The 27,375-nt window shown below is 42.2% G+C and overlaps 1 protein-coding gene across 2 annotated transcripts in view; it reads right to left on the reverse strand.

Annotated features, from left to right (window-relative positions):
* Positions 1–27,375, reverse strand: part of C9H1orf21 (chromosome 9 C1orf21 homolog) — a 191,085-nt gene that overhangs the window by 113,987 nt on the left and 49,723 nt on the right. For both annotated transcript variants that reach the window (XM_075936770.2, XM_075936771.2), the window contains one exon: positions 655–860. In XM_075936770.2, coding sequence (XP_075792885.1) covers positions 655–748 — 94 coding nt within the window. In that variant the 5' untranslated portion in view covers positions 749–860. The remainder of the gene's footprint in view (positions 1–654; positions 861–27,375) is intronic.

The following is a 27,375-nucleotide window of genomic DNA, read 5'->3' on the forward strand; positions in this document are numbered from 1 at the left end:
TGACATTTCTATTCTTAGCACTTAAGTACCATGGCAAAACTCTGATTTCAAAACAACCTCATTTCTACCTAAATAGATTAGCTTTATGTTACCACGCCACGTCCAAAATCTTCCTTTACCACCAGAATCTCAATAGAAGGTTAATTAAATATTATTGATAAATTCCCAGTTCTAGTTTTGCAGTGCTTTCATACTCTGCTCTCTAGAAGACTTGGGTTTGACATTTTTCTTCTCTCATAGAGGGATGGAGGGGATTGCAGGATTTATTTTGCTTCTACAATAGGGGTTTTAAAGCAAATTTTACATCTGGCACCTAAGAGCAGAAAAATAAAATTTATAAATTGGGAGTTCTAAATGAATGGTTGCCCTTAACTTTCCCTTCAATGTGTGGCATTGAAGATGGTACCACACTTCAAATCTTTGAAAGGATAATGTTCCACTGATCTGTAATAAACTCTCTGATTTCACATCTGATCCCAACAACAATATAATTTCAACACTATTCCAATACTATTCCTTGGATGTGCTTAACTCCACTAGTATTGTCATGGTTTATGTAACTCTCGTTTCTTCTTAGTTTCTTCTTAGTTGATAAGGGTGAGACTCCCAATTAGAATTTTAAGAACATTAAAGATAAGAACCCAAAACACTCACCACCAAACACATCTCCGTTCTGGTAGTTCTTCCCCTTCTGAGCTTCCTCTTCATTCTGAACAGTAGAAACATGCTTGGCTGATGCACAGCCCATAGCTTCATTCAGTCAGCTCCAGCTGGACTGAACCACAAATCATCTCTACAGATGCCTAAACATTGTTTTAAAAATAATCCACCTTCTTGCTTGGCTGCCAAGACACTTCTACCTGCAGATATAAGAAGAGAAAAATATTTCTAAGCATATTGACAGTTAAAACAATAAAGTTGTCCCGTGGCAATGTAGAGACTAATGAATTTATTACATCATGAGCTTTTGTGGGTAAAATCCACTTCATCAGATGAGTTGGAGTGGAAATTAAAGCATTTGGGGTACATATAACAACAAAATAATTTATCTGTCAATTTTAGGACCGGCGTTAATGAAGCTAAGTGATAATGGATGTGTCTCATTCACAGAATCTGATGAGACACAACTATCAAAAATGGGGAAATTGCCTATGTAGTGTGTTAACCAGTTAAGATCCTTATTCAAGCCTAAATTGATAGTACTGAATTTGTAAATGAACTCCAGTTCAACTGTCCCCCGCTGTAATTTTTTTCTAGAAGGATGGCTACTTTTAAATCTACCATTGAAGTCCAGGGAGGTTAAAATGTTCCCCTACAGCAGGGGTAGGGAAACTAAGGCCCTGGGGCCAGATGCAGCCCCTAGCTTGCCTGGATCTGGCCATCGAGGCTCAGGGCTTCTCCTAGCATTGGGGAGCCTGTGCTGGCACTCCAGCCCTCCCCCAGGGACCCCACTCGGCTTTGGTGTGTGAGCAGAATGTGGAATGTCTTTCTCCTTCTCAGTCAGAGGCCCTGTCAGTGAGGATTTTTTTGTTTTTGTTTTGCTTCTCAATTGTGTGTGCACCCCTCCCCCCCAACTGATTTTTCTGTCGCTTAGTGACCTGTCCAAAAAAGATTCCCCACTCCCTACAGGTTTGTGTGTGTTCCCATTTCTGATGTCTGATTTGTGTCCATTTATCCTTTGGCACAGAGACTGTCCAGTTTGACAAATACACATGGCAGAGGTGCATTGCTGGCACATCCACATTAGTGTATGTGCAGGTCCTTGAGCCCCTGATGTTGTGGCTTACGTGGTTAGGAACTGTGATGGTATCACTTGTATAACAGCTGGCAATGGGGTTTGCTGCAGGGATAGGTTCCTAGTTGAGTGTTTCTGGGGTGTGGTGTGTGGCTGGTGATAAGTATTCGCTTTAGGTCTATACGCAAGGACTAGCCTGTCTCCCAAGTTCTGTAGACAGTCAATGATATGCTGGAGGTGACTTCATCACAAGACCTAACCACATAAGTCACAGCAACTCTCCTCTTTCCACTAAATAGATTAGTTTCATGCCCAAGGGTTGAGCCTGCTAAGTGGAAAAACAGCTGTGCCATCAAACTCCCCAGGAGCAACCTTCTCTCCCAATTTAGAGAATAAAGGGCCCTGACTCAGAAAAGCATTTAAAAACACACTGAAATCTCATCCAAAACAGTGTCTCTTTCCCATCCCTTCACATACACACTTCCTGTTCATGGTATGTTCTACCTTACCCCATATCTCTTCTCTATTCTTTCTTTTCCCTCCCCAAAATGCCCCCCAACATATTTCTAACTTATCCCATTACTTATCTTGGCATGGGCTTTTCTCCCTTATGTTTCTTTTCTTTTTTTTTCATTTTGCATCTTTCTGATCTATCTTTTTCTGTCTGTGTCCTGAGATTCTGCTAATCCGTCTCCTCTTTTATTAACTCTGTAAGGCTCTGCATCTAGAAGGAATCTTCTCTTTGGGCAAGGAAGGCTAGACAAATTTCCCTTGGCAGCCCACAATGCTGCTTCCTCAGTTAGTCAAAAGAAATCAGTGATGAACAATGCAAGATATTCCTTCACTCCTGAGGCAGACAGACTGTTTTCATAATGCTCCTAAATCACTTATCTTTCTAGTGATCTTTCTTTGATTTTCTGTAGTGTTTATCACCGTAGAATCTAAGTTCCTGCTGGCCCAGGAAAAGGAAGGTGTGAAATAATATATATTGTAGCACATATTGGGCCTTTGCTACTGTCCTACCCTTCTTGTTAGTCTCTCTTTTTCTCTCCTCTCCATTTGTTTGACTCTTCCTAGGGATGTTAGCGTATAGTTCTTTAAATGATTAACTGATAAAACTGTGCTTACTGGTTAATCCAAATGACTACATGCACTATTCCCTCCCCTTGCTGCCTCTGTATCAGAGGCAGCAAGGGGGGGGCAGGTGCCCATGGGGAGCTGGCTTTTAGGCTGCATCTCCACAAACACTGGATCCCACAAAGCCATCTGCTCCCCCGGTACTTGCACTACTGAACAGCAGCATGGGCGGAAAGGGGGGCAGGCGGGAGCCCATACATGAGGGAAGCAGCTTTCAAGCCATCTCTCCGCACATATTGGTTCCTGCAGAGCAACCCCATTGCCTATCAGAGGCCACAGCATGGAGGGTTGGGGGGAGGGGGGTGGCAGGCAGGATACACTAGGAGTAAGTTTTAAGCCAGCTCTCTGCGTGTGCTGGCTCTGGGAAGCTGCCTGCCTCCTTCCGCCACTGCCTCTCGGAGGCAGTGGGGGGGGGGGGGAGGGGAGCAGGCAGGAGCTGATGCTCGAGGGGAGCTTGCTTAAAAACCAGCTCCCCACAAGCACTGGCTTTGTGGTACTGCCTCCTCCTTCCCCCTCACATGCTGTAGCAGGGGAGGGGAAGCTGGATGCTAGAGAAGCCTCTATCCATGGGGAGCTCAGGCCCCCCTGCAGACATGAGCTGCTGCCACAGAGCAGCCTCTGTACTCTGTCGGTCTGGGTTCACTGCAGACAGAGGTTGCTGCCGCTTTGCACTGCTGCCTCTTTATCAGAAAGATAAAGGGCTTTCAAGCCATCTCCCCACACATATTGGTTCCTGAAGAGCAAACCCCGCATTGCATATCAGAGGCAGCAGTGCGGAGCAGCAGGCATAAGCCATTCTGTGTGGGGAGTCGGATTTTAAACCAGCTCCTATCTGCTACCCCATGCTGCTGCCTCTGATCCAGAGGCAGCAACATTTGGTTGCAGGGGGCTGCCCAGGAATGGGACCAGGAGCACACTGGCTAATGGCCCCAACCCTGAGGGCCACCCAATAATCTTGTAACTGATAAGATTTGATACAGTTACATGATTATTAAATGACACCTAATATCCCCAACTCTTCCTAATATCAGAACCTATTCAACTCATCCCAGAAGCACTGGAAGGAGCAGAGTGAAACTGACATGATCATCAGTTTCATTCTGCTGTTCCTGCAGGGACTTCTGAGAAAACACTATTAGCAGGATGGGAGCCAAAAGCACTATCATACCCCCAATGAATTCTCTTACAGAGTAGCTTTTATAAAATGCTATGCTGGGTTGCATGATTTCATACCCCCAATGAATTCTCTTACAGAGTAGCTTTTATAAAATGCTATGCTGGGTTGCATGATTCTCACAACTCTGTACCAAAGCTGAAAGCCTTGCTAGGTATATATTGCTTCCCATAATTTAGCTATGGGTTGGGGCTTCATGGAGAAACTCTGAAGCTGAATACAAAATGCTTAACAGAAGAATTATCAGCTGCTTCTCTATTTGTTTCAGTGTTTGTTTACTGCACTGAGATGCTAAATCTACATTTTATGGGGGTTACAAATACACTTGAAGTTTCCTTCCATGTTGACCACTTAGGAAACCAAATGATAATTTCACAGAGCTTAAGCAATCAGGTAGCAATAAGTGCTGAACAAGTTTACAAAGAAGAGGGAAAAGCTAAAATGAGAGACCACATTGGCGTTTTATAACAATTCTGCCAGTAAAAATCCATCTTACTTGCTGCTGCTAACTATATTTGTTCACTGCAGTAAACAGACCAGTGTGGTTTTTATTTTGAAACAGCTCTTTTTAGGCTACAAAAGAAAACATATTTCTGTGTTTGCATTAAATGAAAGACATTGGGAGTTACAATGAAGAATTTCCCCCATTTTCCTGTTCTTGATCAAAATGAATCCTCCTTCCTAAGATATCAAAGACTAACTCTGCCAAGAAATATTTTTTTAATTGACTAAAGTTCTCTCTGAGGCAAACAACTATAATTTTTGTCTTTGGAATGTACTAAATGGCCTATGATGCCTTAAAAAAAAACAACAACCCTGTGTAAGGTATAAGGCCTTTTTCTGCAGCTGTAATAGGAGACCAGCAGCCATGAGTTAAGAAGCAGAAAGTCACATCCTCACATGACATCTAAATTACATTATATTTTAATGTAATATAGGACATATCAGGCTGTTAAGAAGGTAATTCTATGAAAACAGCACCCACTGCCACCAGATGAAGAAACAGATCTTAAAATGTTTAAAGAAAGCAGTGTTTTATTGCACTCTGCTTGGCAAAGAATCACTTAACAGTTGAGGGTGTAAAATCTCTACATCTTTATTGTTTTGTTTTTATGGGCCCTACTTCTCTATTGTTTATCTGTATGCTTTTTGGCCAGTTGTTTTGTTTCTGTAACATAACTAATTTTGCAAGGTGTAAATTAGAGATGTAAGAGAGCAGTCAAGTACCTGATAAGCCTGGGCCGAATCGACTACTCACATTTCCCCCCTTGCTGCCCTCTGTACCTGAGGCAGCAAGGTGGGGGGAGCTAGCTTAAAAGCCAGCTTCCCCCAGCACTGTCTCTGCAGTACCACCTGCCCCCCTCCACGTTGCTGTCTCTATCAGCTGCACGAGGGGAGTGGCAGAAGAGGCTGCTTTGCCCACGGAGGGCCCAAACTTGACATGGATAGGGGCTGCTGAACCCGGCACAAGCCAGGACTGAACAAGTCCCGGCTCATGCCAGGTCTGGGAGCTACTCCCGCTGCAGCCCTGCATTTTATATGTAGTAAAAGCTGGGTGCACAAGCAGCCCGGCTCTTAGTACCTTTAAAATGCAGAAGCCAGTGGGCCTAGGCCACGCCACTTCCTGTGGCTCCCCAAGGCTGCAAACAGTGAAATGGGGCCAATAGGAGCCGCAAGGCTCCGTGGCCAGAGTGCCGGTAAATAAACAGACCAGTGTGGCCAGTTAACAGGTTTCTCAGAGTGGTTTCACAGACCACTTTGAGAAACACTGACGTAAGGGGACAAAGAAAAGTTCAACTGAGTAGAGGTGTTTCTTTTCTTTGAATGCAGCACCAGAATACTCTCGCCTTGACTTGTTCCCATTAATAGCCATGAAATGAAGCATTTTCTTCCACTATGAAATTTCGTTGCTTCCATGATGCTATAGTCTCATGCTTATTGCCACACATTTAATTATTTTCTTGCCAACACTACAATGTAGCCCCGCTAGATGAACCGTGGTGAAAGATCTTGCCAATTATACAAGGAGAAAATTTTACCATACAAATGCAATACAAACGTGCAGCAATTATGTTTAAGGAATAATACAGGGTGAGGTACGTCATAGTTTAACAGGATTTTGCTAAAAGTGTACAAAAAATAATTTCCGGTACAGTGAGAGATAGTTGGAAAGGCACTCTGCATTTACCCATCAGTGAAACTATGATCAATGCAAAAACACGTCTCAAGATCTTAAACTTACGGGGGGGAGGGGTTGCAAAATACACAAGTAGGCCTGCTAGATTTTGCTAGCAATGAGCATCTGGCTTGATTCAGTGCCTCTAATTAGCACCTCTGTGTTATTTGTTATATTACTTTATGCACTTAGTAACACTGCCCCATGGAGGCCTATCATACTGTCTTTGGGAGCAAAATGATTTGTCCCATTTTTACATCTCACATCCTTGTTTCACAATAAACATTTCCTCAGTACATATTTTCAATCCATTAAATTACAAATAATCATTTCTGAACATAAAGTATGTTGGCCGCAACTATGATGTTATGTCAAGGGGACATTTTCTCCACTAAATTATTTAGTCCATTAAATGTCATATATCCTAATGAATCCTTACATCGGGGTGAGGAACCTCAAGCCCGGAGGCCAGATGCAGCTCCTGGCTTGTTTGGATCAGGCCCCCGAGGCTCAGGGCTGCTGGGGAGCCCGTGCTGGTGCTCCAACTCCCCTGCCCTTCCCCCATGGGGCTGTAGTACACAAAATCTACTAGCCTGGACTAAAACTATAAAACCAATAAAACCAATTATTCTGACTACTTGCAAAAAACAAAAAACAAACCCCACACCCACTGAAAAAGCTATTACTGTTTGATTTTAACTGGTTATTTTACTGTTTGATAGTCTATCCCAAATGGTGAGTGGTTTTGAGGTATTACAAAACAAACTGATCACCATCAGTCATTTGATCATTTACCTAAAGTCAGATTTTTTAAGTGACATGGCTTTTACAGCATGTTCTCTTGAAAGTTTTTTTTTTAAATCCCAGAAAATTAATACATCAAGGAACTGTAAGGTGGTGAAGCTCTTACAGGATGATGAATTGGTGATAACGTAGTAAATTTATTTTTGTCTATGCTAACTGGAAATATGACGCTTTAGCAGTACTCAGAGAGATACAAGTTCAGTATATTTCACCCATGTTTCCCATTCCTCCTTACTATCATCACCTGTGGTACGGTATATCTGTATCATATTAGAGGTTATACACTTCCAAACTTTCCAAAGGATTGGACATTTATCATATCTTTTTTCTCTTTCATTCAGGGTATGTGACATCTTTAACAATATAAACTGGATGAAAAGTATTTAAAACACATTAAATACCTTCTCATTTTTTCCACATTAATAGTTGCTGTAGCTATCACAAGGGTTTTAAGGAATTGTGAAAATCTTGGGGGCACCCCCACTCTCAATTAGGGATGCAAAGGGATAAGTAATTAACTGGTTACTCAGTAATCATCACCTTTACCAAGTGATGCTTACCGGCTAAGCAATTAGTCAGTGTCTCAAGCCACCCATGGGATTTCACCCACAGCATCCCCTCCCTCCCCGCCATGGGATCCTGTTTAACTGGATAAGTTTTTTAATGGGATTTTACATCCCTACTCCCAATTTACCAAGATGTGGTACCTGCTATGAAAAAAATATTTGAGAATTGCTATGTCAGAGACAATGAGGAAAAGGGCAGGAGGGGAGGTGTCAATGGGAGGGGGGACAGGGTGATACTGGGAGAGAAGAGGGTAAGGGCATTGGGAGCTAGAGGGGGAGGGGGAGGTGCTAGGAAAAGGCTTGAAAGAAGGGGTGGGTATGAGGAAGGTGGGGATGGAGCAAGTCATGTGTGAGGGCACAGAGGAGCATGAGGGGAACGGGGGAAGAGAGTGGTGAGGGGGTGGACATTAGGGAAAAAGAGGGCAAAGGCGGCAGGGGCAGTGAGGGAAGGGGGAGGCACCAGGAAGGTGCAGGTGCCAGAGGATTCTGGGAGTGAAGCAGAAGGGCAGACACCTGCAGGGGAGGGACCAGCACCAGAGGAGAGAGGCAGGGCAGCTGTGTAGAGGGAGGTGTTAGGAGAGGGGATGAGGAGGGGTAGTTTACATGATCAGAGTGAGGCTACTGGAGGACTCTGAAAACGTCCACACAGTGTGCAGCTGTGGTCAAAAAGGCAAATAGAATGTTAAGAATCATTAAGAAAGGGCTAGAAAATAAGACACAGAATAGCTTACTGCCCCTGTATAAAATTATGTATGCCCACATCTTGAGTATTGTGTACAGATGTGGTCTCCTCACCTCTATTTTGGCTATAGAAAGGGTTCAGAGAAGGGCAACAAAAATGATTAGGGGTTTGGAACAGGTCCCATATAAGGAGAGGCTAACGTGACTGGCACTTTTCAGTTTGGAAAAGAGGAGACTGAGTGGGGATATGATAGAGGTCTATAAAATCATGAGTGGTTTGGAGAGGGTGAATAAAGAAAAGTTATTCATTAGTTCCCATAATATGAGAACTAGAGGACACCAAATGAAATTAATGGTGATACTTACCGGTTAACCTTTCACATCCCTAATTGTGAGATTATTTAGACTCCAAAATGCAGGAAGTGGCCCAGAGCCGAGGATCGTCCTCCGGATGCTCAACGCACTTTGGCTGGCTTCCCCTCAGAGCAGGCAGTGAAATCCTCCACTGCCAACAGGGCCCTGGGCTGGGACCCGGTGGTGCAGGAGGGGCTAGGTCCCCCTACCTTCCCACCCCCCGGTACCCTGCTCCCTGACAACCTGGGGAGCCTTACCTGTGGACAAGGCCTCTAGGCCAGAGTAACTCTGGGTGAGAGGAGTGTGTTTGGGACCAGGCCCAAAGGGCCGTATTTACCCTGGTTAGAGGGAACTGTACTTTGGGACTAGACCTGTAGGGCTGTATTTGCCCTGTGAAAAAGGGATATTGACCCCAACTTTGGGCATTCTGACTGTTGAGGGGTCAACAGGGTGTTAAATCCTACTGTTTGCACTTCATAAAATCACTTTTATTTGCTATTAAGCCCAGTGTAAATAATTGTTAACTGGGGGATCATCCTCCTTTCATTGTTAAAGGGGGCTTACCTGAATGATTTATTTAGGGTTCTGATCCCATTTGAAGAGTGGGTTTCTTGGAAGCTGTGCCCAGAACTGTATTCGCCTCAGACCTGAAGAGGTTCAGTGTCTCTATTGCTCTTTGAGGGGAGGGTGATCTCAGCTCTGTGCTTTGGCTGGGGGAGACCAGGATATATGGCCTAGCAGGACATGGTGGTAAGAAGCCCCAGAGAGCAATGCAAGTGTTAGTGGCTTTATCTGCACACCAGGAAGCAACCTCAAGGGGTCATCTGTGACTGCCCCACATCACACTCTCTATGGAGAGTCTGCCACAGTGGCACCTTCTTTCTGGATGATAAACAGAGATTTACTTTACTGACCTTTAAAAAGCAGTGCAAGACATATTTTTGGCCAGCCATTCGTTAACTATAGACCATAAGAGGGCTATTGAGGTTTAGATGCAGGCAGTATAAGGATGAAGGTTGTTGATTGTTTGTATCTGTTTGCCTTTAATCTACGTCATACATCTAGATAACACGGGTACAGAACAAAATCAAATCAATAAAAAGAAATAAAAATTGCAAGACATGCATAACTTGTATATACCAGCTGATCTATGGTTTCAGGTGGCATGAAAAATAAAATGTCTCCTAAACACGAAAGTATGAACATACCCCATATTTTAATCAATCACTGAGACATGGCAGGCTGGGCAGCAGCACTGATTAATGAATACCTCAGGTGCATAGTGATGCATAGGCTCTAGAGTGCCTCCAAGGCATCCACAGTGTGCATTAATCAACACTGTAGCACCATCTGAAGGGTATCATTGTGATCACAATATAAGCCTTTTCATTAACAAATCATGGCAAGTTCAAAATATAATTTTGAAACAGCCTTCTGCCGTGTAAAATAGTTCTTCCTTTGAACTTTTAGAAGCAAATAATGGCATTTAATAGTAATGGACTTATTTTTATTACAGAATTTTAGAATCAGGTTTCTCGTCTTCCTCTGGTCCCACTTACCCATTTGGACTTTTACTGGTCTATAATATAACAGCACCACTTCTCCACCCCATCTTGCTGTTTGGGAACCCCCAAAAAATCTTTGAAGTAAGTAAATACAAAACCAGACTTCTCAATTACCCCCGTATTCAAATTACTCAGTGACTATAGAAATAGGAATGTTAAATTGCGGGTAATTAGCCCTGCTCACTCCTAGTCCCCCCTGCTGTGCTTCTGCTTTTTAAATGTATTAAGCACTGTGGCTCTGTAGTTTCCCTCCTTATCGACTAATCAAGTAGTCGATGGAAATTCCCTCTGGGTAGAGGATGAAAAACAAACAGACAGACAGACAGATATTGTAATTATGTTGCTTGGTGCTCTACTGCAAGGAACTTGTACACTACAGTGATAAGCATAGCTCAAAAACCTATGTAGAACTGAAAAGAATAATATGCTATGAACTTCAGTCTAATTTCCCTCTCCAGAAGGAGCATTCAAGGTTCACTTTTGGTTCATAATTGAGTCAAATATATTTTCAGCTTCTCATACACTAGCACAACATTCATAATATTGCAGTGACATATTCAAATCCAGAAACATATTTTAATTGACTTAAAAATGTTTGTGGGAACCTTTTCATTCACCAAGTTTGAAAATGTTTTTAGAAACCTTCTACATTTTGGAGTCTAAATAATCTCACAATTAGGGATGTGAAAGGTTAACCGGTAAGTATCACCCCTAGGGGGTGATGCTTGCCGGTTCCTGTTAATCAGTGGGGGCAGGAGCAGCTCCCCGCCTGCCCCTTGACTGGTTAACCAGTAAAACAACACGTTTCACCATTGAACCAATTAAACAGGATTTTACATCCCAACTCACAATGTCTCTTTGACAATGCACTTTAATAACTGTTTAAATTCACTTTAAATTACTGTTTAAGTCTTGTCCACTAGCAAACTTGCACTGGTTTAATTAAATCAGGGCAAACCCCTGTGTGGTAGGGATATAAAATCCTGTTTAATTAGTTAACTGGTTAAAAGTTAAGTTTAACCAGTTAACTGATTAAACAGGGGATGGACTAGAGCAACCCCCTCCCATCCGTGGAAGGGGGATGCTTCAACTACACTGGAACGCCTCACCGAGCTGGAGCAACTGCTTGCCCATGGTAGGCAGAAGGGCTACTCCAGAGTCTACCAGTTAACTATAACGGTTAACCATTCACATCCCTACTGTGTGGACACTTATTTCCATTTAGAAGTATAGCTCAAATCTGATCCTATCAACACAAGCTACAATAAGTTACTCTTAGATTAATATATGAAGGTCCACACAGCCTTTTGCACCAGTTTAACATAAGTTATTTAAAATCACCTCTTCAGTTAAACTGGTGCAATTTTCCCTTTGGACAACTCGCTAGCTAAGTACATATGCTACCAGATGTCATGCCGGTAGCTTTTGCACCCTCAGAATGAGCTGTGTGATGCTCAAAATGATCAAGTAATTCAAATTCCCGTATAAGAGGATGGATATGGACATGAGACAGGTCCAGTCATAGAGATGTCCTTGTGACTGTTACTTGATGCGCTTAAAATACTATAGAATAGGGCTACTCAACTTTGGAAGTCCTGGGGGCCACGATGATACTCACAGCACATGCCGAGGGCCGCAACTTAAGTGTGGTTACATATACATGCAAATATATGCAAATAGCTTCTTTCACACTGAAGGGCATGAATACAAACATTAAGCCTTAAGCCGTGGTGCTGGACCCAAATGTGGCCAGTGTGAGCCAGTCAGCCCCTCTCAGGCCCTGTCCACAAGGCTAAGCAGCCAGCTCCTCCCTGGGAGCTATAAACACTGACACTCGGTACCCATCTGTTCCAGTCAGCGCATCCACTTGCGTTTTTCAATGCTCACCCGGCCTGGGGATGCCTTGTCATGGTAGAGCATGTTGAAAGGATCCCACCTGCGAGCCCGAAACCGCATGGCGGGCCGCAAACAAATGGGCCGTGGGCCACATGTTGAGTAGCCCTGCTACAGAACTCAATCTGCCTTAGGGCACCTCACCACTCAGTCTTGCTGAGCAAAGCCCTCTGGCCTCCTCCAGCACTGCTACAGAGATAGGGTCACAGCCTGCAGCAGAGTAATACAGGCACTGAGATTAGTTCAGCTCTAGGAAGGCTCAATCAAAGGGACCTGCCACAGCACCCAGGTGCACAGCCTCAATGGGACCAGAACCCCAAATAAATCCATCTTACTCTCTATTAAGGGTTTATACAGAGCAAGCTCATATGGTCCATCCCCCTTCGCACGTAAAGCAAGATATGCACAGTTGCTTGCCCCTCACAGTAACAACTATTTACAATGGGCTTATAAATCAAGAAAAGTAGGATTTAAGTGGTTAAAAGAGATAGAAGAGAGAACAATGTCAGTAACTAAACAAAATAAAACTAAATATGCCAGCTAAGCTTAATACAGGCAGTCCCCGGGTTACGTACAAGATAGGGACTATAGGTTTGTTCTTAAGTTGAATTTGTATGTAAGACGGAACTGGCTCAAGATTCAGCTGCTGCTGAAACTGATCAGCGGCTGACTACAGGAAGCCCTAGGCAGAGTTGCTCTGCCCCCAGCTTCCTGGAATCAGCCACTGATCAGTTTCAACAGCGGCTGAATCTGGACTCCTGGGACAGAACAGCTGGGGCGCTGCCGGGTAGGTCCCCGCAGGACCAACCCGGCAGCACCCCAGCTGCTCTACCCCAGGCATCCCGCAACAAGAGCCTGGTCTGCTGGGGGGGGGGGGGACGCACTAGCTGCGCCCCTTCCCCCCCCCCCCAGCAGACCAGGGAGACCCGAGCAAAGCCGCTGAGGCGCAGAGGTCCCACCGCCTGTGCGGCTTTGCTCCTGTCTCCCTGCTGTGCTGGGGGATTTCCCCCCCAGCACAGCAGGGAGACCCGAGCAAAGCCGCACAGGCGGTGGGACCACGCTGCCTGTGCGACTTTGCTCCTTTGCCCCGGAGCAAAGCCGCACAGGCGGCGGGGTCCCCCGCTTCTGCGGCTTTGCTCCTGTCTCCCTGCTGTGCTGGGGGGGAGCTCCCCCCAGCACAGCAGGGAGACCCGAGCAAAGCCGCACAGGTGGCGGTTCCCCGCTGCCCATGCGGCTTTGCTCTTTTGCCCCAAGAAAAGCCCCATTCGTAAGTGTGGATCCGACATAAGTCGGATCCGCGTAAGTCGGGGACTGCCTGTACGTTAAGAAACTTGTTACGTGCAATATCTTCCCTTAACAGTAATTCTAACAATCCTTTCTCTCTAGCTGGAATCATCCCTGCCTGGGCCTGATCCTTCTCCCTATTCAGTCTTAGATATTTCCAGCAGTCATCTGTGGTGGCCAGAAAGAGTGCTCCGACATATGCAGCCACCCCTATTGTTTGGTTTCCCAACTTTAAATAGATTTTTGCCCAAGGTGCGAATTAGGGATATTAAACATCAGTTCACTGAATAGTCGATTAACCTCATGAATTGTTATCAGTTACTTGACTATTCTATAGTCCCTGGGAAGTTCCTATCCGGACGGGAGAGGTCTGAGCTTCCGGACCCAGCACAAGCCAGAACTGAGCCAGGCTGCCTGTCCCCTAATATACTTTAAATGCAGAGCCGCAGCGAGGGTAGGTCCAGAATGCAGTGCAAGCCGGGACTGAGCTGGGCTGCTGGCCAGCCTGTTAAAAAATTTTACCGGCAAGGGGTGGGGGGAAATGTATGTAGTCTATAGCATTAACCAATAAGCTTTTGCTTATCGGTTAATAGGTTAATCAACTACACTATTACATCCCTAGTGCTAATCCTTCGTGTTCAGTTTAAACTTCTTCTCAAAGTACAAGGAGTAAGATGGTTCCCAGCATACGGAGAAATGTCTCAGGCCTTTCTATGGACATGTCCATAGGAGAAACAAACCCATTTACAGATCATTGTCCTTATCCGTGAGCCATCAAGTTTCTGATATACTGTTAATGGCCTTCATTTAGCATATTAATAAAACAGGTTTATGCTTCAAACAGAGGAATAATACATGCACACTAATAGAATATACACATTCAGCAGATAAAAAATTTTCAAATGATATCTTACATAGATATTTTACATAAAGCACTTCCCAGTTATGCATATTCCAATTCATAAGCATATATTCATAAAGAATATGAAATGCACTATGATGGGGTATTCTGGTGTATCTGTTAATTACTCTTCTGCAAACTTCAGATGGTAAATTATTAACCAATGCTGTTCACTATTCAAAATGAAATTGAAAATGATAGGATCCCAAGGCCAAGGGCACCTCAGAAACTTTTAGTGAGTTGTATTTAATTTCTGTTATAGTGTTCCTATGCATCATCAAGGTATTTCAAGCACAGCCCCTCTTAGGAGAAGTGTAGTAATACAAAAGGCATGGAAGGGCTAATGTCATCCAGGAGGGATATGCCATACAGAAATTCCAAATTAGAGACAAGAGTTGTCAGTTTTAGATCCTGCAGTTGTAAGAAAGTCTTGAGTCTAATGGGGCATCCAGCTGACGGGGTATTTTTTGACGGGGACATGTTTTGTTTGCCCTGTGCATCAGTACACTTCTTGCAAGAAACCACAGGGAAAAACATAAATGGAAGGTACAGATAATCTAAAACTCTTACAGATTCATATGACAGTCTTATTCAGAATGAACCAAAAAAAAAGGACTATGTAGCACTTTATAGACTGATCACGTAATAAACCATCTTGTTACTCTTTAAAGTGCTACATAGTTCTGTCTTTTGTTTCAGCTACACCAGACTAACACGGCTGCATCTCTATCACTATTCTAATTGCTTGTAATCTGTCTTCATGTGGGATGTTGGTGTATAGAGTGTCTACATCCATGGTAGCAAGGATGGTGTTATCAGGGAGGTTATCGATGTTTTGTAGTTTTCTCAGGAAGTCAGTAGTATGTGTTCACTTTTTTTGATTGTATCCTGTTGGAATATATGGTCATGCCTATTTTCTTCCACAATTTGATCTGAGGAAGTGGGTCTGGCCCACGAAAGCTCATCACCTAATAAACCATCTTGTTAGTATTAAAAGTGCTACATAGTCCTGTTTTTTGTTTCCGCTAGACTAGACTAACACAGCTACATCTCTATCGCTAAAACATTCAGACTGAGAAAAAAAGTGACTGGCTGACCTAATCTTTGCTGCTAGTTATTTTTCCAAAATTATTTATTGGGAGATGGAAGACAACATTGTGTGCACACAGTTCCACCAACTAGGCAGAAAAGGCAGAACTGATGAACATTAAAACTGATGCAACACTGTTTAATTCACAAGACCAGAATAGAGTGTTCATGCTGGATCCCTATCCAAGCTCTGAATTCTTATTTCCACCTGAAACTCAAGGAAAATATAATTTTCAAAAGTCACAAATGGAAGTAATATATGCAATTCCCTCAGGCTTTCAATGATAACTGGAAAGTTGTCCTGTACCTGAATACATCATCTGTGACAATCTTCTGCCTTTGCCAGTTTCAGAATATTATGAAATCAACATTCATATGCAAGAGTGGAAAAGCAACACAACAATTCTGGAGATCTATACAGAGTGAAGATGTGGACATTTCACACAGACCATTGTTCTAAATCTGTTTAATACCAAACAATGGCCTGGATTCCCCAGTATACTCCAGATGCTTTGTTACACTCCAGCAACACAAAACAGTCATCCTAATTGGTTGGTACAGGTGAATCTGGCCCCATTTTAGCTATTTTGACTCTGGTACAGTTCTGCCAGTAATATAAACTTTTGTTATGATGATTTCATTATGAAAAATACTGAAATATTCTCCCTTTTTCCATAAGCACCACTGTAAAAGCTTTTGGTCAGGATCTGTGCCTCATGTATTTGCCCAGCACAAAAACACAATGGGGCCTCCCTACTGGTCATCCATAAAAGAGGTCTCCTTTATGTTATTCATAACAGACATTTTTAAAAATCACTCAAATTATCTTAACTACCTTTGGTACTAAAACAAAATATTTTCTTTTTACCCATATTGTTCATACTGGTAGCTGAAACAACACAGAAATTATTGCTTCAGCAGTGCTGTGTATACTGTATCATAAGCTCTTACACCCATGGTCACCAACCCGTCAATCAGAATTGACTGGTCAATTGTGGGGATACAACCAGTCAATCGCCAGGCATTCCAGCCCCCACCAGCCCCAAGATGGTGGGAAAATGGAGGTGTTGCTGGCTTCCTGCAGCATGGAGAGGGAAGTCCTGCAGCTGCGTGCCAGGTTCAGCATCTCAGGAAGCACATGGGCTGCTCCTTCCCTCTCCAAACAGCCAGCATGCTTCCTGAAAAGCTTGGGTGGCTGGGAAGCTTTTCTGACTGAATAGTCTGTGGCTCCAACCCTCCATGTTCCCTGAGCCCACTGGGAGTCTCGCTTCTTTTAATGGGCATCTGGATTGGCTCAGAGATCTAGCCACATGAAATACCTTGCAGGATCAGAGTCTGAGATTTTGTGTGGCAATGATACCTAAAAACAGCTGCATCCAACCGCAGAACATGGCCAGAGAACAGCTGTAAAATGTCAGACGTATTGGCCCTTTACTCCTGTAGTTAGCTTTTCACAAGTGAAAAAGGAACAGCTGTTTTCTTGAGAGTAAGTCCTGCAATATATTTATAACTTCCCTCCCTGTTTAAAGTTCAAGTATGAGGAAGATTTCTTTTAAGGTTAAAAAAAAATTTATGAATTTAAGCAACAGGCAGGTTCCCTTAGATAAGATTTTATTACTGCACTGAGACTTGATTTAAAATAAATAAATAGGATCTGAAAGTTTAAATAAAGTCAGAACTGTTAAACCAAGCACTTTTCTAAAAGTTAATACTGAGTCTTTAGAAAGCTCACAAGAAGCAAAACATTTCCAGGATGAAAAAACTGCAACAAGTGAAACTTTGTAATGAATCTCTCTTTTTCCAAGGTATGTGGCTGACATCTGCAATCTAGAAAAGGAGAAAGGTTTGTACTTTACCTGAAGCTCTTTTTAGAGTGATTGTGAAAATCACACAGGATCTTCCAGCTGGGGAATTCACATTCAGCACATTTTACCACCTCAGGTTCTAAGAGCTCAGGCCCATTTCTCTAGCCTCCCTCTATTCAAGAGGATGATACCTGTGCTTCTCAGCAGTTAGGAACATTTCACTTTGCTGCTCAGAAAAAGGCTCGAGCACCCAGCTGACGGACTGCTTATTTACAAGAGAAGAACTGCCATTGCAAAACATAACCCACCTGTCCTTGATTTACACCATTCCTCCCTGCAGACAAAAATGATTTGATAGTTCTTGACTAAAAACTGAAACAAAGCAATTAAATCAGCAACCCTATGCCCTTCTAAAATACGTCTCTCTGCTTTCCTGCTTAACACTGTAAAAAACTGCTCATGCTACTACTGTTCTATAAAAGGCCACTTTTAAAAAAATGTAAGTGCACCACATAAAATGGTTTCTAAACAGGGCAGCTACGTTCCCCAAGTATAAATTAGTGCTGTACAATATCTTACAAACATTGTGTGTTCTTCACCACAAATGACCAAACAATAATGATTACAACAGAATAAGGATGACATAACCTGGGAACTAATTCTGTTTTATTTATAAAGCAGTAACATACAATTGAGTCCAATTTACAGCAACTGTATTTAACTTCTGTCAGTTTCTGCAGAACAATATATCTGAAACTGATTGCATCATTTATAGCTACTATAAATTGCACAACTCCTGACAACAGAAAAATATAGCATAATGGAAATCAGTCTAAAGAACAAAAAAGCGCCCCAACAATTAATTCTTATTCAATATTATTATGAGTATTATTTGTATTTTTCAACCACATACTATGCATACATTTTGTGCATTTGAATAACTGTATGGCAGCAGAGCTTATATTTTAATAATCTTGTTACAATGTTATACATTTTACTATAAAAATGTACTCAGGGTTGAAACTAGCCATACAAAAGATAAACTAACAAAAGGTATTTTCTGCATGGATATGTGTCTTGCTACTTATGTCTTGAATCACATTTTTCAAAAGTTTAAATGTTATATGTGTAGGAACATAGCCAAAATATACAAATATTGTTTTGCAATATACAGTAGCTCAATACACACTTTTTTCTGCCCATAAATCAAACACTTCATCATTATGGGTAAGTTCAGATATTAGAAACTCTGGAGGGTAAATCCAGGGACTCCAATGCTAAATTTTTTAGTAAAAGGAAGGCAAAGAAGGAGATAATCTTTCAAGTTCTCTGTCAGGGCTGAGTGAGGAACTATGTGGGGAAAACTCAATACTGAACACAATTAAATCCTTAACAGGCTTTTCAACTTCCCCCTTCCATACTATAGTCCAGGGGTCGGCAACCATTCAAAAGTGGATTGCCAAGATTTAACTTATTCACTTCTATTTATGGATCTGTGTGCCATTGATACTTTTTAAAGTCAATATGAGTCCTACTTACATTTTAGCAGCTTCATTAATAAATAAATGAAGATGCAGATCTTACTGTTTAGTGCAGTGTTTCTCAATCTTTTTTTAAATAAAGTATCCCTTTAAAAAAAGGCCTTGCTTTCCCTTGCTGAGTTCTCCGATCTCGGGCCCTATAGCAATCAGTTAGCCAGTAACTCTCACATTCAGGATTAAAATCCTACTGCGTGTACGACTCGTGCTGTGTAACGCTGTATTAATCAACTGCCTCTGTCAGTCGATGGGGCACTCAGAGGAATGAAGCTCCCTGCACTTTGTCAAGGACAGTGCAGCGGCTGGGCTGGCAAGTGGCAGCTGAGGAGCAAGTTAATAAGGGATGGGGGCCATATGGAGATGCGAGCTTCCCCATGTCTCCAACTGAGGAGAACTTTCACGCCTGCCTGCCAAGGACCCAGGCGCCAACGCGGCTTTGAGGCCGAGGGACCCCCCCACGCGTTTTCCTCTCCACTCAGCTGTCCCCAGAGTTGCCCGGCCTGGGAGCCACAGCCCGGGCAGCACTTGCCCTCTAGCAAGGGCCCCGCGGCTGTGGTGCTGGCGGCTGGGTGTGACTTCAGCTCCATCTTTAGCCCACCTGCTGGGGGTACTGCAAGGCAGAAAGGGAGGCGAGTGGAGCAGGGAGCACCAAGGCTGCAGGGCTGGGGCAGCACAACAGGACAGAGAGCTGAGAGCTGTTGGAGGTGGGGCGGGACTGCCAGGTGAAGGCAGTGTAAGGTCTGTAAGGTGGGTCCACACCCCCACCCTCCTCCAAAGCTGGAAAACAGCACCCCAGAGTGAGCCCCTCTCTTCCCCATGGCCACCACACCCCAGCCTGGCTTCAGCCTGCCCCCAGCACCCAGCTTAGGGGCACCTCCGAGCACCCAGCCACTGTGCATGTAGCCTAACCAGCTGCCAGAGAAGAAGGGCAGAGGCCGCTCACGTCCCATGAGAGCCCCAAGCATCCCAATCAGCAGCCTCCCCTGCCTGCTACCTGGAGCTAGTGCTGTAGCCTTATGGCTGCGTGCCAGCTGTAAGACTCCAGCGGCAGCATGGGCTCCCCGCTGCATGGGGGAGGGGAGGGCTGAGCTCCCACCACGGACTATGCACATGCCACTCAAAATCGGCTTGCATGCCACTTATGGCACACGTGCCATACATTGCTGACTCCCTGCTATAGACTAACAAGGTGCAGCATCAGGAATGGAACTTTATAGAATCCCATTACTTACTTTTAACTTCTTGGATAATGGAGACAAAATTTCAAAATGTGCTAGAAAGGTTAACTATGGGGATGATCAGCTAATTTTCATGGATGTCCCAAGGGAAACAAGTCTTCAGGTTGAGACTTCAAGGGGACACCAAAAGTTCCTTTTTTTTCCTGAAGTTACACTTCTGCCTGAAAATGAGATACTTGCTAATGTGATAAGCATTAATTTCTAAAATGTAAACTTATTCACAAAGATTATGTCTACTCCTCAGCCAAGTAATTCTACTAAGAAACTTACAGATATCCAAAATGCAGCATTTCGTGCAGTTATACCTGCATGCTTTCTCTGCCAAGAATTAAGCAAAATAATGGAAAGACACCAGGAAGTTTTCATTACAGATCTATTCTGGGATTTGAAAACCCCCAAAATGCTAATCATACTTTAACTGAGGAAGGAAATTCCCCTTTTTGTTTCCCAGGAACAATCTGCACTGTTTATTCATTAGAGAAATCTAGAAGTCTGGTATTTGGTAGAGAAATCCCTGTGTGTTCAGATCTAATTAAAATGATCACATCTTACCAAACAACAGTGATCATACATAGTGAGATTCTATAAATTATTAACTAGTTCCTGGCAAGGAGAAGGCTTTCTACTCCAGTACCTAAATATGGAAAAAGGACATACACCATGACAGCAAGGAAAAGAGGGGACAACGTTGCTCAGCAACTAATTGGTTCTGACAGCTGAGTTGGGGGGAAAGAGATAAAACTGGATGGGAGGAGGAATTCAACTGAAAAGCATTTTGTTTATGAGCAGTAAGGAAAGGACTGAAAGCCAGACCCTCAGCTGATGTAATCAGTATAGCTCAACCCATATTGATGCAGCTAGGTCAGTCTACACCAGCTGAGTATCTGGACTAAAACCTACAGGAATTGATAGATTAGTTAGGTAAGACATAAGCAGCAAAGAAAATGGGAGAAGATGCCTTGGCCATTTCAAAGCTGCTGTGTATTTGAAAGCCACAAAAATCACCCACTTGCATTTCATTAACTAAATACCAGAACACTTCCCTTCTCTCTCAGAGGTGCCTGTTAGAAGATGAGCTTCAGCAATGTACCATCTTGACTCCAAGAGATTTCTAGGCAACAGAAAGACAACTGTGGGGCCCAGCATCTACAATTTTCATATGAAAATTCTCTAATTTGTAAGTCATTTCATTTGTCTTATTATCTTTGCAGAAGTTCTAGGTACCAAGAGAAAAAACTATTGTACTACAGAGTTTATGGAATGAGTGCATGGCATTATTGAAAAGTGCCAAGGCCAGCCTATGCTTAGTCTCCCAAAGTGGCATAATTTTCTAAAGTGCTGAGCATCCTGCAGCTTCCTTTGTTTCCAATGGGAAAGGTTGAGTGTTCAGCACTTTTCTAAATCACGCCACTTATTTAGGTGCATAAGTATAGACACAGAAAGCTAATTTTATCTTGCCCACAGCATAGTTTCAAAGAGAGAAATCCATTCACATTTGTTTTACTGATCACAAAAAAATGTGTAATCTTATATAATTATGGGTTTCAGTCACAAAACTGACATATTTATATTTTAACCATGTTTAACTGGTGAAACTCATTAGCTCACTCATTAGCTCTCTCAGGGTATGTCTACACAGCAAGCCTTTATTTCGAAATAATGTCAAGCTGGAGGACTTCTTACTCCGATTCATGGTAACCCTCATTTCACGAGGAGTAAGTGAAGTTGAAGAAAGTGCTCTTCCTTTGACTTCCTGCTGTGTAGACAGTGCCAAAAGCTGAATTAAGCTATTTTGACTTAAGCTACACAACTGACATAGCTGAAGTTGCATAGCTTGATTCGATTTCAGCCCTGCTGTGTAGATGTACCCTCAGTGGTTCAAATGAACGTAAGTCCAGCCTGATGAGCTAACTGCAGCAGAGATCTGAGCCTTTAAGACTTCCAATTTTGCAAATTTCTTGCTGCTTTCATTCACTATTTGCTGCTAGTAGCATAAGCAGAATACGGATGAAATCAGATGGCACAATATGATCACAGGCACCCCTATAGACTACTGTAATGATATTTGAATGCAATGACTTTTAAGGTATAATTTGAAAACTAACACCACATTGGTCAATAATATCATTGCAAAATTTATTGTGACAATCCTCTAGGATTATACATACTCACTGATATGCTTTGAAGTCTGTGACTAAAAGCTACTTAAACCAGGCATGCCAGGGGGAGCTCATAAACAGGTTTTCTCCAGACAAAGGAAAGAGGCCAACACCTTGAACCAGGTATAGCAAAATTCACTGGGCTATTCATTTGTACTGGAGAATTCAGGAAGAGAATCCTTACATTGTAAAACTACAGCAGAAAGCGTGACAATGGAACACACCATGGGACACTTTTAATCAAATTGGTCTCTCCAGAGGAGAAAGGAGACAAAGACAGATCTGCGATATAAAGACACACCAAAAGACTAACTTAACCTTCATCTGGTGTCTTCTTTTATATATATATATATATATATATATATATATATATATATATATATATATATATATATATATATATATATATATATATATATATATTCCTGCTTCTGTAATTTCCACTCCAGTGAATCTGATGGAAATAAGTTTTACCCATGAAGCTTATACCCGAATAAATCTGTTAGTCTTTAAGGTGCCACAAGACTCCTCACCATTTTAACCTTCACCTGAGGTGACAAGAAAAAATATTGCTTTGAACTCTATGACATGGGTGGGAAAACTAAGGCCAGAGGCTGGATGCAGGACGTGGCTTGCCTGGATCTGGTCCACAAGGTTTGGGGCTCACCCCATGAGGCATGGGCTGAAGCGCACAAAATCTGCTAGCCTGGGACCCCCCCAGGTTCTGGTGCACAAGGGGAATGTCTTTCTCCTTCTCAGTCCGTGGTCACTTTTTTGGGGGGGGAGCTTCTTACTTGGGTGTAGCCTCTGACCCAAAAAAGGTTCCCACCTCTGCTCTATGAGGTCCTGGCTAATAGTTAGCCAGATATTGCTAGGAAAGAAAGACTGGTAAGGAAACCATGAACAAAGACTGTAGCTTACTAAATAAGGTCTTAGCCATTAGAAAACACATTTTTACTCTATCTGTTTGCAAACATTTCTATCTTTATTCTTACTACTTAGTATTGCTTAACATTTTTTGTTAATTTGCTTTATAGTTACTAGAAATTATCTCAGTGCTGTGTTTGGAGGAAAGGGTTCGTTTATCCCTAAAGAATCTCTCCTGTAAATATTTCTGCATGCTTTATGTACATACATGAGTAATCCTACGGAAGTTCTTACGGAAAGTTTCAGACCTAGATATTCTGTAATTATTGAATAGATTGATACATATACAAAAAGATTTTGATCTCTAGAGCAACTATTTCTCAAAAACAATGAAGACTCCTGTAGATCCTTAAAGACTAACAAATTTATTTGGGCATAAGACTTCATGGTCTGAAATCCACTTCAGCAGATATATGTGTGTTAGTCTTTAAGGAGCCACAGGACTCCTTTTGCTGAAACAGATTAACACACCTACCCCTCAAACTTATTTCTCAGGAAAATTCCCTTCCAGGATTAGCATCATCTTACAGCACAATTTGAGTCTAAGTACAATTCTGCGAAGGGCAGGTATATTGAGGCATAATAATAAGATGAGCTAGTCCTTCAAAATGCAATAATCTCAAATTTTGTTACTAAGGACTGTTGCCATGGTACACTAGTAAAGGGCCAAGAATTGTATCTACTGAATCAATACTGATCTTTCACAACCTCCAAAAACTGGATCTTCTTAGGTATATATAAAGATATCTAATCTATCAGAACTGCCAGGCATGGAAGACTCCATCAGTTTTCACTGATTCATTTCTTAAAACCTGATAGGAAAGTTAACAATTTGGTTTCCATATTCTCCAACAAGAACTCAGTCAGCATGCCCTATCACAGAGCACTTTAAAAACGCGCACTAAATAAGTCTCAAGTCACCTGTAAACAGAAACTTATCACTTTTTTTACATATAGGGAAATTATGGTACTTTTGGGTAAAGATAGATCCTGATGCTTGGAATCCTTGCTCCCAGTGCTGGAGATACTAGGGCACATATTTTCCTCATCTCATATTACCGTCCTGGCACTTCACAAACACACTTACAGGATTTTCTGAACGTTCCTATTAGAGGGAAATTTCATTTTCTATTTTCAGGTGACATCCTGGATAGGCTTTTTAAGACAGAAAGATTCTAATGAATAAATAAAACTCAATATCAGTTTCTTTCCTGAGGCATTATATGGGAATTCATTAGTTATAGTGTAAGAACCTAAACAGAATAGATTTAATGCTTCAATTGAAAGCTGCACTATCGCCTTCTCATCCAAGTGGTTAAAGAAGCTCCTCCCAACATATCTGACACTGATACAAATGTAATTGGTACCCAATCTTTTCAAAAAGTCTACAACTTTTGGGAGAGGGGTCAAGATAGAAATATATTGTATAGTCAAACCACAATGCACTCTGCCTGGGCTGCATCTACAATGGGTTTTTTTCCTCCTCTAAATCCATCCCTATTAGGAATACAGAGAGCGCAAATTATTATTGCAACAAAAACTATCCACTTGTCTTAAACTTAAAACTAAATTTTCAGTCTGAGTGGAAAACTGTATATTGCTTCCCACTGAAAGACTTCTGAGAACAACAGAAATGTATGAGTAGATAGGGAGGAACTGCCATCAAGGAAGTGATTCCATTGCCCCTCTAGCTGCATCAGGCCTCTGGCCTTACATTTAATCAGAAACAGCAGCCAGGTATTGCCCCTTCTGGTACTTGCATATGCAATGTGTTGGCTACTTCATTCTCATCTCTAAAACTGCTGAGACTCAGGGTCTCTTCTTTCCTCTTATTGGAGCCTGGGAAGAGACAGGTAACAGGTACATTTTTTTCCACCCAGTGCATATTTAGCCTATAGAACTCAGTGCCACCAGACATATAGGCACTAAGGGTTTATACATTTATATGGGCAACACAGAAAACAACAGAAATAACAGTAAATACTAAAGAATGAAATTTTCAAAACTGTATAACTTCAGCTGCGAAAGCATCTGCGGAAAAAAAATCCCAGACTAAAACAAACTGAAGAGTTTTGGAAGTACTGTAGTACAAAAATCCCCCTGCTATAGGACTTATATCAGCCCCCACTACTGGAGATTAGCAGGAAACTTTCCTGGGTGGGGAGGTGTGAGGGTGAAAAGGAGGTTATCCCATAACTGGTGCAGGGTTATGGGATATAACTCTCTTTGCTCTGTTGTAACTGCCTCTAACAATCAGTAAAGTTGCTCCTGGAGCCTATTTTCATTCCAAAAGTTCTAAAGCTTCAATATGATTTAAATATATTTTACATTAATTTAAGGGGTTTTAATAATATAAGAGCCTTTCAGATTTGATTTGATTTTACTAGGGAGAAAGGGAGCAAGTGTTCAGAAAGATATTATTTGTAAAGTTTGTTCCCCAAATGGGAGCAGCTAAGGTTGCCAGACGGTTTCAGAAAAAATACCGAAAAAAAAGGACCCCAAGAGTTGTTAAGGGGAAAAAAAAAACCCACAGCGTGGGCCCCTTTAAGAAACACATGGTGAGACTTTTTGGCCCTAACAGGCTGCTCCCCTGCGGAACCCGGTAAGCATTAGGGTTGCCAGACTGCCTCCGTATTGAGCCGTACAGCCTGGGATTTTTGCCTCCTGGCCGGGAAAAAATCAGAAAGTACCAGACATTTTAGGTGTCCAGTATTTTCTAATTTTTTTTTACCGGACAGGAGGCGAAAATACTGAACTGCCCAGTTCAATACCATACACCTGGTAACCCTAGGAACAGAAGTTTAAAAATAAAATAAACTTCCTTTCTTCTCAACCGCAAGTTAGAGATCCCCTCACAGTTTTGGGGAGAACAAAACAAAGCACATACAAAAAAAATCCTTCTGAAGCTATAAACAGACTTTAATGTCCAATACTTATGAGAGAGCATACTCTAATTGGTCTTTTCTATTTCCAACTACAGTGATCCTACTGCTGAATGACGAATAGCTGCTGCATGTACCTACACCGTTGCTGTGCTACTAGTAACTAACTCATTACTGTGAAGTGCTTTAAAATAGCCTGTGTGTGACAAGTTGTCAGAGAAAATAAATTCTATTGTACCAGAAGAATAGCATCAAAAATTAAGCTTATGAGTAGCATCATGACTTCGGGGAAGAGAGGAAAGATTCAGTGACTTTAAAACTAATCCTTTCAACTCAGGTTCCAGTTCCATAACAACTCACTCTGTTTTGGAATATATATTTAGCTATTAAGAAAGGGGAAATATCCCTTCCACTCACAGTGTTCTACAAGACTCCTGATGCAACATACCAAAAGGCAATCTTTCAGTTTCCTGGATATACATAGGGTAAACCTTTGTTTTCTCCAAACTTTTTACTTTTCAAATTAACATATCCCAGATACTTAGTCTTACCACAGAGTTTCCAAAAGTCATGGAATGGTAGATGCCAATTTTGGTATTTCTGAAATAAGAGATATCCCATCAACCCAGCCGTGATTGCTGAAAATTGAGTTTTATTAATATTACTCTTTGCAGGAAGCAACATATTGTAGTGCAGTCTTCCCATGAGCTTATGCAGGTCCACCAACATCCCTCCCTTAAAAGATTTAATCACAAATCAACACAACTATGGAGATTCTAATAACTGTCCCCATTATCTTTAAAGATGACCTTCACAGTGAAAATAAACTACAGAAACTTTATCAATAAGAATCGCTAAATGTGACTCCTGCACTACTGGGGAACATACCTAATCATCCACTCTACGACTACTTCCGACTCTACCTGAAGAGGGGCAAGAGCAACATGAACATGTAGCAGTTATCCAGTGTCTGTTTCTGCCCAGGGACCCCAGGACTCCCCCACAAATTCGCTTCCACTGGTTGTGGGTAGATACAACAGGACCTCAGTTCCTCCTCCTAAAGTCACCTGTTGTGGAAAAGGAACAGATCCAGAACTTCCCTGGATGCTTCCTACACCCTGTCAACACAGGAGCAGAGCTTGCTTGCTGCAGCAGTATTCCAAACCAGGTTGTAGCTAGTACCCTTTCAGAACTGTGGCACGTTTATTTTTAAAGAATTACTATAGGAGCCATGCTACAGAGATTACCCCTCTCCACAGCACTCTTTCTGCTAGTGTGATTGTAAGACTGTCAGTAGCACAGTGCATTTTCACATATCTCAGGATATATATCAGTTCTTATCTATATATACTTAAGGGTAAACTGTAGTGACTAGTTAGAAATGCCTCAGATAGCTAATCAAAATGTTTACTAGAAACAAATGTACAGTAAATCTATATTTCCGAAACGGTTTTTCAAAACTCTGGT

The sequence above is a fragment of the Pelodiscus sinensis genome, chromosome 9 (genome assembly GCF_052426305.1).
Source record: "Pelodiscus sinensis isolate ZL-2025 chromosome 9, ASM5242630v1, whole genome shotgun sequence".
Taxonomy (NCBI): Eukaryota; Metazoa; Chordata; order Testudines; family Trionychidae; genus Pelodiscus; species Pelodiscus sinensis.